This window comes from Castanea sativa, chromosome 11 (assembly GCF_040712315.1).
Source record: "Castanea sativa cultivar Marrone di Chiusa Pesio chromosome 11, ASM4071231v1".
Taxonomy (NCBI): domain Eukaryota; kingdom Viridiplantae; phylum Streptophyta; class Magnoliopsida; order Fagales; family Fagaceae; genus Castanea; species Castanea sativa.
The window spans coordinates 60,880,474-60,893,860 of record NC_134023.1 but is presented as its reverse complement, the minus strand read 5'-3'; the positions used below and the strand labels follow the sequence as shown (position 1 = coordinate 60,893,860).

The window sequence follows — 13,387 nt, the reverse complement described above, 5'->3', positions numbered from 1 at the left end:
GGAATAAGAGGAGTCACCTTAGGTGGAGGTCGGACAATGGATCTACTAGGGCTGAAGTCAAGCTGTGTTCCTTTCATAGGCTGCTCTTACTAGAGGGCAAAATCACTCGTTCAAACTGGACTGTACCTATATAAACAGTAAAATTGTTTAATTACTAGGCGATGTGGGATCAATATGTATGCTTTAAGTTTTTTTTTTTTTTTCAAAGGTGCTTTACTTGCTTAAATTTTGATGAGGAAGTTACAATTTTGATTCTTATTTTAAAAGTAATTCTTCATTTGATTTTAAAATACACATTGATAATTATAGTAAAACAGTCATTATTGTTACAAATTATATTCCATCTCAAGCAAAAAAATTATTTCTATTCTATTCCATGCTTGCCATGTAATTAAAATCAATTACTATCATTTTAGACTATATATAAACAGCTCTATCTTTTTACAATTTTTCGACTATGTTTTACCAGAATTTGGAAACGATGCTCAAATCTTTTGTATTTCAATTTTCTCTAAGGTTCTCGATTTATTATTATTATTATTATCATAAAAGCAGAGACCTCATGCAGGAGTGTATGAGGTTCTGCCAAGTGGCACATCCTTTGCAATAGTCTTTCTATTAACTTTCCTCCCACCTTCTCTCAACTCTTCATCTCTCCCATCAAATCTAATTGGCTAACATTATTGTCACTAGCTTGGAATTAATAACCAATTACTCACATTCAATGCTTCTTAATGTTTTGGACTTTCCAGGTCAATTCATTTCACTATTACTAAATTTACTATTATCTTCCCCACTTTATTCTCTTCTTAACCTTCAGTTGTCCCTTGGAATTTTCACAGCTAACCTTCAGTTTTCTAAAACAATCAAGAAGGATACATGAACAAAATGATATATACATCGCTAGCATCAACTTTCGTCTATTGGTACCATTCCTCTTTATGGTAGTCCCTCTCATATATCATATCTACGTACGAATCGACTCTTAGGAGTGATTAGGAAAGCACTGGGTTTTCATGAGGTTTTACCAAGTGGCACATCATTTGCAATAGTCTTTCTATTAACTTTCCTCCCTCCATCTCTCAACTCTTCATCTCCCCCATCAAATCTAATTGGCTAACATCATTGTCACTAGCTGGGAATTAATAACCAATTACTCACGTTCAATGCTTCTCAATGTTTTGGACTTTCCAGGTTAATTCATTTCACTATTACTAAATTTACTATTATCTTCCCCACTTTATTCTCTTCTTAACTTTCAGCTGTCCCTTGGAATTTTCACAGCTAACCTTCAATTTTCTAAGACAGTCAAGAAGGATACATGAACAAAATGATCTATACATCACTAGTATCAAATTTTGCCTATTGGTACAATTCCCTTTATGGTAGTCCCTCTCATATATCATATCTACAAATCCAGTGGATTTTCATTTTTTTTTTCTTAATTTAGCAGGTGTTTAAGGTAAAATTCATTTTTTTTAATTAATCTATTGTATAGGTAGCAATCAGTTATGAAGAGTGATTATAAATATGGATATTCGGTCTTCGATTTATAAACTTGAAGATGAAGTTGAATAAATAATCAATGGAAACCTTTATTCTGTTAACAGTCTTCCATTACAATACATTTCTCATTGTTCGCTGTGCATTATTATGAAGATTGATAGTATTTGAATTTCAAATTGAGTTAGCTAACTTAGAGCATAAAGTTTGATCCACTTGAATTTTCAAATAGAAAGAAAAAAAAAAATACCTACAATTTTGACTTTCTTCAGATTTTTTTAATGGTGGTTATTTTTTTCCTTTTTAAAATTGGCTTTTGATTTGTGGTGCTTTTGTAGTTGCCATTGGAGAATAATGTAAAAGTAGATCCAATAGTTGTGCAAATTGATAGGCTCGATTTAATTTGGTCCTACAGGATAACTCTAATATGGATGCATATAAGTGTCTGGTCAGGTATTGTTAGCTGCTAACTTGCTCAATGTCATGTTGTTTTATATTAGAGTGAGATTCACTAGATTTTTAGTATGTTAATGCTTAAATTGTTTGTTAAAAATGTTTTCAAGAAATGAATGCACCCTGCTTTGCTCAGTTGAAATGATATAAGTGTTGTTCCATTTGCAATATATCGGGAAGTCTATATTTGATATTTAGCAAAACAAACATTGAAGATTTCCCTTTATTTGTTTTCAAGGAAAATTAATATTTTGGAAGCTAGTTTCAAAAATATATATATATATATTTTTTGGAAGCTATATGCTGGATATTCCTAAAATCTATGTGTCAAAAAAAGTGTTGTTGCTTTAGATTGAGAAGGAAGATAAAAGCTATTCTCCTTTGACTTTTATTTTAGTGAAATAATTTTTTTCCCTTCATTGTTTTGTTTTGTATTTACATTGTATTTTTCTCTTGAGAAAATATTGGAATTTAAATACCTCTCATTTTCCTTATGTCAAAGGCTTCAACAAAATCTTGGCAAAAATATTGGAATTTAAATACCTCTCATTTTCCTTATGTCAAAGGCTTCAACAAAATCTTGGCAAAAACAAAAAAGGCTGAGTTGAAATTTATCAAGGAGTTTGTAGGTGGTAGTTAAGCAATACGAAATAGCCTATGGAGAAGAAGAGAAGTTTTGCTTCAAAATAGTTCCATCCATAGACACTCTGTGGTGGTACTGGTAAGTGGATAAAAAAGTTCAACATGTACTAAATGCTTTTATTTTTTAATTAAGTTTTAAACCTTTCTTTTCAAAACCCATACTCTGATACTTCTTTATTCTTTCTCTCTTTATCTCTCATTTTCTCATGTTCTCTTGCATCATGTGGTATTCATAGAAAAATCTCAATATAGTAGCCAATCCCAAATCTAGGCAAATTAAGGAGGATTGCAATGGTTTAGTTAGTGTAAAATTTAGACACTTTATAAATTATCACGATTAGTCTTTTAAATATCCATAGCAAACCTTATAGTTTTGGGATTAAGGTTTTGTTGTTGTTATTGTTTTAATGTTAATATCTTTCATGATAGATATAAAATGAATTTGATATTTATGAAAAAGCAATTTTCATCCCTGAGAGTAAAATCTGATCAATGATTTTCATGATAGTGTTGAAATTTTTAGAACTGAAAAGAGGAATGCAATTACAGCTATCTTAATCATGCTTTCTAAACTTGTAAAACAAGTATTTTTAAAACTAAATAAAGCAGTGCTTATAGGCCAGCAGAGTAGTATTGTACACTAAATAGTAGATCAGTTCTATTGCACATTTCTGCAAATGTAAAGCAAGTAATTCTACTATATTAGTTTGTTAATGGACCCGAAATATCAATAAAGGACTTGCAAAATATGGAGATATTTAACAAAATTATAATTGCATGACGAACCCAAACCTCAGAAGACATGGAAAAACTGGACTATATATCTCCTCTGTTAATGTCATTGTGCAACTTGCTCAAGGCCCTGGCTGCCAATTTCAGTTGCAACCTATTTTAGAAGACATTTGCTAGCTGCAAATCACATCAGGAAGCATTTTGGTTTGGTATAGGAGTGTATAGGCTTTGTTGCTAAGGCTGCTAAGTCTTTACTTAGACTCGTAATGAGCTAGGCTTTTTTTTTTTTTTTTTTCTTATACTTAATTCATTTTGATGCTTGTAATTACTAGCCCCGTGACCGTTTCCTCTTAATTGTTATATATCAGGAAACAAGTGCAACAAGGGGTACCAAGGTGCAAGCTATTTCACTTAACTCAAAAGTATTTCATGACATTCAGAGCTGACATTATTCTGTATTGTTAGTAGATTATTGTAAAGGAATATGAATGTCCATTTAGCATGCGGAAATTAAATTTCAATGTAGCAGAAATTGGAGAAACTTTAACAGTGAAGAATGCTGACCCTATGTGGTGCTAGAATAGGGTCGATGGGTTCCCTTTATTAGAAACTTGTTTCTATTTATTTTTGTTTCGATTTGGTCGGGGTGTCCTTTTACCTTGGAAAATCGTACAGTTACCTCGTGGGGAATTAGCATTTGCCAATTTCGGGTGTGAAGTGTGAACAGAGCTCCCTAGAATGAAGAATGATAAGCAGTGTGCGAGAAACTGTGGAGTTCACACCTGCTAGGTGCTAGCTAGAGTGACAATTAGTTGTCCACAAAAAGGGGTAAGTTGCTGGAAAGCTTGTGCTACTTCCAGCTAGTTTCAAGACCTACTTGAAATTAGTGCTAAGAAATTTGGGATCGTGCCTGCTAAGGTTCTAACCATCACATTGAAGAATGCTAAATAAAAAAGGAGGAAAAAAATAAAGATAAAATTCAATCTATGTATGTACCAAAAGCATCCATTGGTTTGAGAGCTTTTGCTGTTAGATTCCTAAATTCCAAGATAACTGACAAAAATAAGATGGTCACCATCTCTAATTGCCTCTATACCATCAATTTCAGCTCCATCTTTACTTAGGACCTTCGAAGGCAGGATCCCAAATTTCTTTGCAGCAATATCAAGTAGCTCTTGAAAACTCCCTGGAAGTAGCACAAGTTTTCCACTAGCTTGTTCTTTTTCTGGACAACTGATGGTCACTCTAGCAGCTTTACTTCCAGAGTCTCTAGCACTTCTTATCTGATTAGCAGGGAATAGAAGATCTTTCTCCTCAGTGTGTGCAGCTGACATAATGCCAAATAGTGAGTTGTGGAAATTATTAGCCCTACGCCTTGGACGGGTTTGGCTCCATGATTCAAATGTTATTCCTTCGAAAGAGACTTCCTGGGATAGAGGACTGATTGTTGGCTCACTATTAAATCTGCCAAGGAACTGATTGCCACTTCTCTGCTCAGGCATTGCAATGAAGGATTGATTTTTGGGCTCTCCACTAGATTGGAAAAGTAGTTGAATGTTTTCATGTCCTTGTTGTTCAGCTAGAGCCCTTGGGGTCCAACCATCAAAGTCTGGTTTGTCAATATCAGCACCTTTGTCCAAAAGAAATCTTACTATTTCAGTGTTGCCCTCACAAACTGCAATGTGGAGAGCTGTGGTTCCATTGGACTTAGAACGCATTACATCTCCCCCCAGACGAATTATTTCCTTGAGCAACTTCAAGTTGTTTTGCTCAGCAGCAGTGCATGCAAATTGACCAATGTCTCCGGAGTGTAATTTTGCTCCATTTTCTAGTAACAGGTTGATCACTGGTTCATGACCACCCAGCATTGCCACCCACAGGGGCACATTCCCGTCTGAGTCTGCATACACAAAATTGAATTCATCACCTTAGATTAATATTGAATCAATCCCCAAAATGATCCATGCTTGACAATAACCCAAATTCCAAAATCAAATGAAATAAATGGAAATTTAACTAAAATGCATTCTTAAAACAAAACCAAGCTATATCATTGTCCCACATGGTTAATAGCAGAACATTGCAAGAATTAAAAACAGGAAAAAAGCAAAAGGTTAAGCTGTTGGGCTAGGAGGTACCTCTATTGTTAGGATCTGCCCCATATTCAAGTAATAGATGCACACAATTCTCACTTCCTTTGGCGGCTGCTATATGCTGATTTTACATAAAACAAGGGAAGAAATTTAAGAGAGAAAGTATCAGAATTCACATCATAAGAAGTTTATGAATAAGATCAGAAGTGGAAGCATGTCACACACAAGAACTGTCCTGCCATTGCTGTCCAATTCATTTGGATCGAGACCCCGTTTCAACAGCTGTTGTAACAACAAGTCATCTCCCCTAAGAGCTGCAAAGCATAGACTAAGAGGTAGGTCCATTCTACCACGAGCTAGCATGTTCTCTGTCTCCACTAAAACTTGTGACATTATTGGGTCATTAAGATCTTTCAAATGCTGCCCACCAAGAAGAAAAGGCATGTAGCACATAATATGTTAAAGTTTGTCATATTTATAATCAGAATTACTTCACATTACACAAGTTCTTTATATTATACAAAACCAGCATCTACTAAGCTTCATCAAAGACTAGGGAAATGGGATGAAAATCTTATACCATAAGGACACAATTTAAAGTGTAGTTCTAAGTTAGAAAAGGCAGCAAAGGTGCAGATTAGTCTAAGTAGGAAAAGTGTTTCTCCATTGATAAAGGTTTAGATGTCATGAGATACTATAACTTTACAGACCTGAAGGAGATTATTCATTATTATTGTCCCATCTCCAACATTGGACTGAACAATATTGAAGAATGTGGCACGGTTTAGCCTCAGTAGCTGGCTCAATCTTTTGGTCCGCACTGTAAATAGCTGTGGCCTATAACAAAGTACCGCAATCTCTCCACAGAGATCACCGGCTTTTGCCTCTCCAACAACCTGCAATCATTTTTCATTATTTTATCAGTCAACATCTTGTATATCATGGACACCAGGAAAGATGTTTGAATTTCTCATGCATCCATTTAAAGCTGTTCAGAAAATTTGAAAGATCATACTTGCCTGTTCAACTCCATTTTTGAAGACCAATAGCTCCTGTGATGCAATTCAGACATTAGAGGAGAGGCCATTATTTGCTATATTAAAGAAAGGAAATAGCGATTCTCAATTGGAAAAAAAAAATTGCAAAACAATAGTGCAGCTATATTTAAATTAACTAAAAAATTAAATTAAATTCAGGATTTTAAGATTTTGAGAAACAAAAAACACTGAATTATTACCACAGCACCAGTGACAAGTATGTAGAAGTCCGTAGGTGCTTCATTCTGCAAGATCACATCTTCCTTAGGAGGAAAATATTCGGGTTTCATCTCCGAGACCTTTGAAATTTATATAAAGAAAAAATTGGTCACGTAAATATTTATTCAAGAGAGGCCACGCAAAAATCACTTTAAGGAGAAGCATTCAAAGATTAGAAGTTGAGGCAGCTTTTAATGAAATATTACCAGCTGAAAAAGCAAATCATTTGAAATTCCTTGAAACAAGTACACCTTATCCACAAGCGAGTAAAAAAGATTATTAGAAATGCTTGACCGGATGGCTTTAGGAAGGGAATCGAAAGTCTCTTGCTGCTGGAGCCCCTCAGAGTCTGTTCTGAACTTCAAACTTAAATGTGCAAGCATCTGTTCTTGCAAACGAAGAGGCAGTCGGTTCCTCTTAGCGAAACTTGAGGCAGCTTGAATGGTATCCCTCTGGATATTTGTCACAGAAGACAAGGAAATGGTATTAAGAATGTACCAGGAATCTAAATCTAAGTCTTTATGTTTATATATGTATGACAGAGTATCACTCTCAATTAGTACGGTTTTTACTCACATATTTACTGGTCCGACTGGCCCCATTGACAACCAAGTTTGTCATGTTTCCAATCAAATATGATGTCAATCCAAGGTTACATAGCATGAAGAATATGTCAAAGATCATCTCCCTTGTATTCACTGCATGTAAATCACCATAGCCAACAGTAGTTAGAGTAGTGATGGCCCAGTAAATCGCCATCACATAGGAGATCCACAATTTCTGTTCGAGGAAGTTGTTTTCCATTGATGATCCAATCCATGTTCTTTTCGGGTTACCATAACGTGATGCCAGAAGATAAAAGAAACATCCAGAACAATGAAGCCAGAAAAGTGTAACCTGTATAAACAATATCCAAATCATAAGACAATTACATTGTGCATGCTTTTTCTTTCACCTATAAAAATAGTCCTCTTGAGTTATTTAAAAAGACTTACACATAGAAGCTTTGTACATCGAACCCAAAAGTAGTTGTAGTTCTTATCTTTTTCCAATCTGTATTGAGGAACAAACAAACCCCATGTTAAGACTTAAGACAAAAACAAAATAATGTTCTTTCATATTGTTTTACAATGGCTCGAAGGCATTCATAAGATGGGAAAAACCTCTTCACACCTGGAAAAAAAGGCACTAAATCTTCGGAGACGCCAAAGGCGAAGCATGTTGAATAATCCATATGACCTTAAAGGTGATGGAGATATCTTCCAAGCAAGCTCAGATGGGATTATGGATATGACATCAAAGACAAACCAGGAACATGCATACTTCCATGCTATCTTTCTTGGGTCATCCACAAGTAGGAAGGTTACTCTATCAAGGTAAGCTACAAAGAAACTAATGATAATATCCATAGCAAAGAATGCATTGACAACATTATCAGCTATGGAGAGAGGTGCATGTGGCTTTTTAAGGAATCCGAATTCAAACGGGGACACCCAAGCAGTATAGATGACCAGAAAAACAAGAAAATTTTCCCAAATCCTGCGATAACCAATGTGATCTTAGCTGAGCTTAGCAAAAAAAATATTGTCATTTCAAATTTTAGACAGGAATTTGTTAATCATAGTAAGAGTGCATGTCATATATTGTTTTATTTTATTTTATTTTATTTTATAGATATAATAGAATTTAAACACAAATTTGTGGAAGTAGGAGTAGGAGAGTCAATCCCAAGTCTCCCTTATTTGACAACACTTTTTTTTAGCGTGAATAAGAGTTATTATCAGTTCTCTCTTATTTTGGCAATAAGACTCTTTAAAATCAACTTAAACCCAAATGTGTCATTGTTTAAACTTTAAAACTTTAGACCTGACCTCTTATATAATTTCAACAATATTTCAAGAAGAAAAATTTTTCTTAAAAAAAATGCAAATTAATGACAACCAGCCACTAGTTTCTCACTTTTAGAATACCAATCCGAGACTGAATTTTTTTAAGAAAACTAGTTTGGTTGGCACATGCAAGGCACGTGTTGCCCCTTTGAGTGAAAAAATTAAGAAAAAACTTCTATTCGAAGAAAAATGAAACCATGTATTTAAATTTAGAGTAACTATTTTAACATATGAGTATCTATTTGCCATGATAGTTTCTTAGAACCTATTTGCTAAAGGCAATTTCCATTCACTAAAAACTTTCTAAGAGTAATAATGAATATCATTTTGTTTGAATAATAAGCAATTGAGTTTTTCTAAGACATTGTCATAATATATAAATTTTCGCAATGAATAATGTGATCATAAACTACAATTGAAGGTCTTCATCAAATACTTGCAATTATCCACAATAAAGATTTTGTTGTTTATACTTTCTTTTTTATTATACTACATTTTATGAGTCTAGCCACGATATTTAGCTTACTTAGTTTTTAATAAACACCCTTTTAAGTAAGAAGAGAAATAAAAAAAATAAAAAAAGAAGAAGATAACAAAAGACGTGTCAATGAAGTTTCAATTAGATAAAATTTTAAGTCCTGAATATTTAAACCTAAGAAAATCAACGTTCTTTAGGTAACAAATAGAACATCATATATCACCATTCCAACTTTCTAAGTATGACTACCACATAAAACTTAAAATACATAGAAAATTTTTTGGGATATTAAAATTTAGTAAGAGTATTTTAGACATTCTACAATAGAATATTTTAAGAGTTGTAAGATTTCAAAATAGTTTAATTAAGAGAGTAACAGTTAGGGGTATTTCTTTGGTTTTAAAGTTTAGGGAGGAATAAAATTACCCCAAACTTAAAGGGCCCAATTTTATTTTTTACTTTTGGTGTAAAACTGTCTTTATTTTATTTTTTTACTTCAAATTTAGGGAAGAGTGTAAAAAAAAAAATTCAACCCAAGAAAATTGTGCTTGAAAAAGTGAATTTTGGCTTACCAAATTTGACAATATTTACCATTTTTTTACAAATATGTATAATATTTGTCACTTTTTGTGTGTCTAAATTCTACAATGTAAGCTTACATTGTAAAAGTACAAAGTAAACATATAAAAAAATTAAAAAAAAAAAACAAAAACAAAAAACAAGCTCAAACCACATTGACGTACTTGAGGGAAAAAATAATAATAAGAAAGAATAAGAGAGCTCACAAATTCTCCTTATTTTAAGGCTTTTAGGTAATAGTAATAAATACTAAGTGTTAAGTCTATAATATTTCTACAATACTTTTACAACAAATGTTTAACAGTAAGTTATTAATGATTGTAATTTGAACCCACTACTAAAATTGGTTTTTCCTCATCAATAATAGTCAATAATAAGTTGCTACTTATAAGAGATTTATTGTGAAAATATTGTGGACATAACATTTTTTAATATTAATAATTTTTCATTCTCTTCTAAACTCACCTTTTTGGTTTGTTACAATAAAACAAAAGTTGAATAAACCAAGGGTCCTGTAGCTAGGGCCATTGGCTCTTTTTATATAGTTAGTAGATGATAATAATAATAATCTTGATTGTTATACATATATTTTAGGAGAAAAAAGTGTCATTTGAGTTGTAGCTTATTTCTGGAGAGGAAAAAAAGGAGCTCATTATTGAGAAAAAAGCAAGAAAATTGTATTTTGAAAAAGCTATAAAGCTTTTTTAGCATGAAATTAACTAAATAGTTCAAGAAAGAATACCTTTTAAACCATTTAAGGAGAAAATTTTCACCCAGATTGGAAAAATACTCCAACTAAAAGCCATTTACTGAAAAGTAGAACTAAGAAAATACATAAAATAATAATATTAAGAAAATAAAACAAAGAATGTATATAGAACTCAGAAAGAATGAAAAGTAGGAGTGGCAAGTTGATACATCTAATTTATTTAATAAATAAACATGTGTCCAATACACGGAACCCATTTGTTCCGTCTAATTAAATTTTAATTTATCAATATACTCTTTAAAATCCTAAATATATAAACTTATTAGTTTTTGTGATTTATTTTGTATGACATATTATAATTTGTGATATTAAGATATGTTTTAGTTATAAATAATTATTTGTGGTGCTGTTAATTATGAATTTTATATTAAAAAAATCTAATCTTAGCCGTTTAACTCTTACTACAAGAAAAAAGACTTAATACAACAAAATAAGTCGTTGCAATAACAACTAATGTCATTATAATAGGCGATAAAAAAACCGATGCAAGCCGTTGTAATAAACTCTGAGGCAATAGGTTTATAAATCACTAAATTTTCCTTGCAATAAGTTCCACATGTTGCAATGATTTATTTTGAAAATCTCGTTGCAATAGGTGTTATTGCAATGACAAAAAAGTCGATGCAAGCCGTTGTAATAAACTTCGATGCAATAAGTTGAAAAAATCTCATTGCAATATGTTGATTTTTTTATCAAAAAAAAATTAAAAATAAATAAATCATTTTCTTAAATAATAATTTTTTCATTAACTTGTTTTACATTTTAAAAACCATATCGTGGAACTATAGTTTGATGTGAAATAAAAGATTACTTATTGTAACAACATATCTCAATATATAATAAAAGTTACCTATTACAACAACACATTTCAATGTAACTTAATAATTATTACTACAATCTCATACTGATGTAATAATTTTAAGTTAATATTACAACAACAACAAAAAAACCTAGAAATGCAATAGTATATATATTACCTCTATAATTTTTTTTTTTTTTTTTTGCAATAATACTTGTTGTATTATATCTGTCTTTTTTCTTCTAGTGTGTCATCCCTAATCAAAAGTCAAAACTTTTCTTTTCTGAATACTCAGATTTAAACATGCACTCGTAAACAATAAAAAAGTATGGAGAAAAACAAATAATAATTAAAAAAAAATCCAAAAAAATATATACAAGAATGTCAAGCATAATGACAAATAATATCAGTTTTATACAGCTAGCCAGCAATAAATAAAATAAATTAAAAGAACAAGAACAATATGGTAAACTCATATTTCAACAATCCAGCATAAACCAGAAAGAATAACACAATAAAAAATCATTTATATATATAATACAGGAAAAAAAAAATCAAACCAGTAAAAACAATATATAACCAGTCTTTTATACACATATATAGACACATACATATGAATGTAAAGAAAACAAAAAGTCACTAGCCCACAGAGAAAAACCAAGAATCAAATCACTTTTGCACCTGTAACGGCGGTCATAGGGTGATATGATGAACCTCTTGAGCTTGATTCTGCGTGCACTACTTCCTCCAAGAGAAGGCAAAATCCCTGTTGAGAAACTGTAATGGCTACCATCCATTGACAACTGTTCAATATCTTCTTGTCTGCACAATGAACCCTTACAGAGTCCACTGTTTATTAGAGCCTCCATTGTTATAAGACAAACCAAGAAAAAAAAGCAAGCACTATTTGTATTAACTTTTCTTGTACGTACGTACACAGCAAAAAAGAAACCCTCTCTCTCTCTCTCTCTCTCTCTCTCTTTTGTGTATGTATTGCAATGTGTTATGACAGTGCTAGCTTCTTTCTTTGTGTGCTTCTTCAATGCGCTATATATGTAATAGTTCTGGTCTCCTTTTATAGAATGAGCGACTTCTCTGAATTTCTCTAACACTCACAGTCACAAACACCGGTTTGCTTACTCTCTTTGACCCTTTTATCCCTACTCTGGACAACAAAGTTTTATTTATTTAAATTTTTTTTTTGTTGTTATTATTTTAATTTTTTTGTTTACAAAAGGTAAACTTAATTTTCTAAACTTCTTTTTTTGAGAAACAATTTTCTAAACTTTTAAGAGAGCTTAGTTAAATTATTTCATAAAACTATTTATCCAATAAATTTTTATACATGCCTCTTAATGCACTTACTACTTGTTAATATGTTAGTATCTCCTCTTCTGAAAATAACATAATCTTAAATTAATTATCAATTTGATTCATGAGAATTTTTTATTAAATAAAGAGATTAAATTTAGTAAGGACATGGTGTAAAACTCATGTTTTACCCTTCCAATCTCAACATATCACATCATCTTATTATGTATTTACGAATAAGCACAACCACACCCAATCAATTCTAATTAATACCCATATATAAATCCAACCAAATTAGGAGTATATTGAAATGTTATTATATGTGGTAAAATGTATTGAATTTTAAGTAAAATGCTGATATGGTAATCTCTTATTAGATGGTATAAAACATAGGTTTTACATCCCATCCTTACCAAATTAATTTGGACTCATAAATAAATAGGCTTTTTGGTCATGTAAAATATATATATACATTAATTAAATGATATCCATTATTGTTGGTATCTATAGCTACAAATTATTTGACAACATTTTTACAAATTGGTAATGTGACCAACTTCTTATTAGTTTTCATCTAGGCCCAATATTAACACCATATATATATATATATATATATATATTTTTTTTTTTTTTTTTTTTTTTTTTTACCAATAATCACTCACTACGTTAATAATTTGAAAAAAAAATGTAAAAAAATTTGTATCTCTAGCATTACTCAAAAATTATATAAGGAGTCCTCTAGTATGAAAATATCAATAAAAAAAAAAATTAAGGTCCTTATAAGCCTTTTTTTTCCTACATAAAATATAATGTAACACAAATATGTATTCATTTTATAGTTTATATAATAATAAATAGATATATGGCCTTCTTAGACTATAGG

The 13,387-nt window shown here is 31.4% G+C and overlaps 1 protein-coding gene across 1 annotated transcript; it reads right to left on the bottom strand.

Moving 5' to 3' along the window:
• Positions 1-4,367: 4,367 nt before the first annotated feature.
• LOC142617682 (potassium channel AKT1-like) lies at positions 4,368-12,062 on the bottom strand. The gene is made up of 11 exons (XM_075790633.1): positions 11,875-12,062; positions 7,853-8,218; positions 7,675-7,732; positions 7,256-7,576; positions 6,886-7,131; positions 6,661-6,759; positions 6,443-6,475; positions 6,134-6,319; positions 5,649-5,843; positions 5,469-5,544; positions 4,368-5,230 (listed from the first exon to the last, which is right to left on the bottom strand). The coding sequence occupies exons 1-11, from the start codon at positions 12,060-12,062 to the stop codon at positions 4,368-4,370; spliced, it is 2,631 nt and encodes an 876-aa protein (XP_075646748.1).
• Between the last annotated feature and the right edge of the window lie 1,325 nt (positions 12,063-13,387).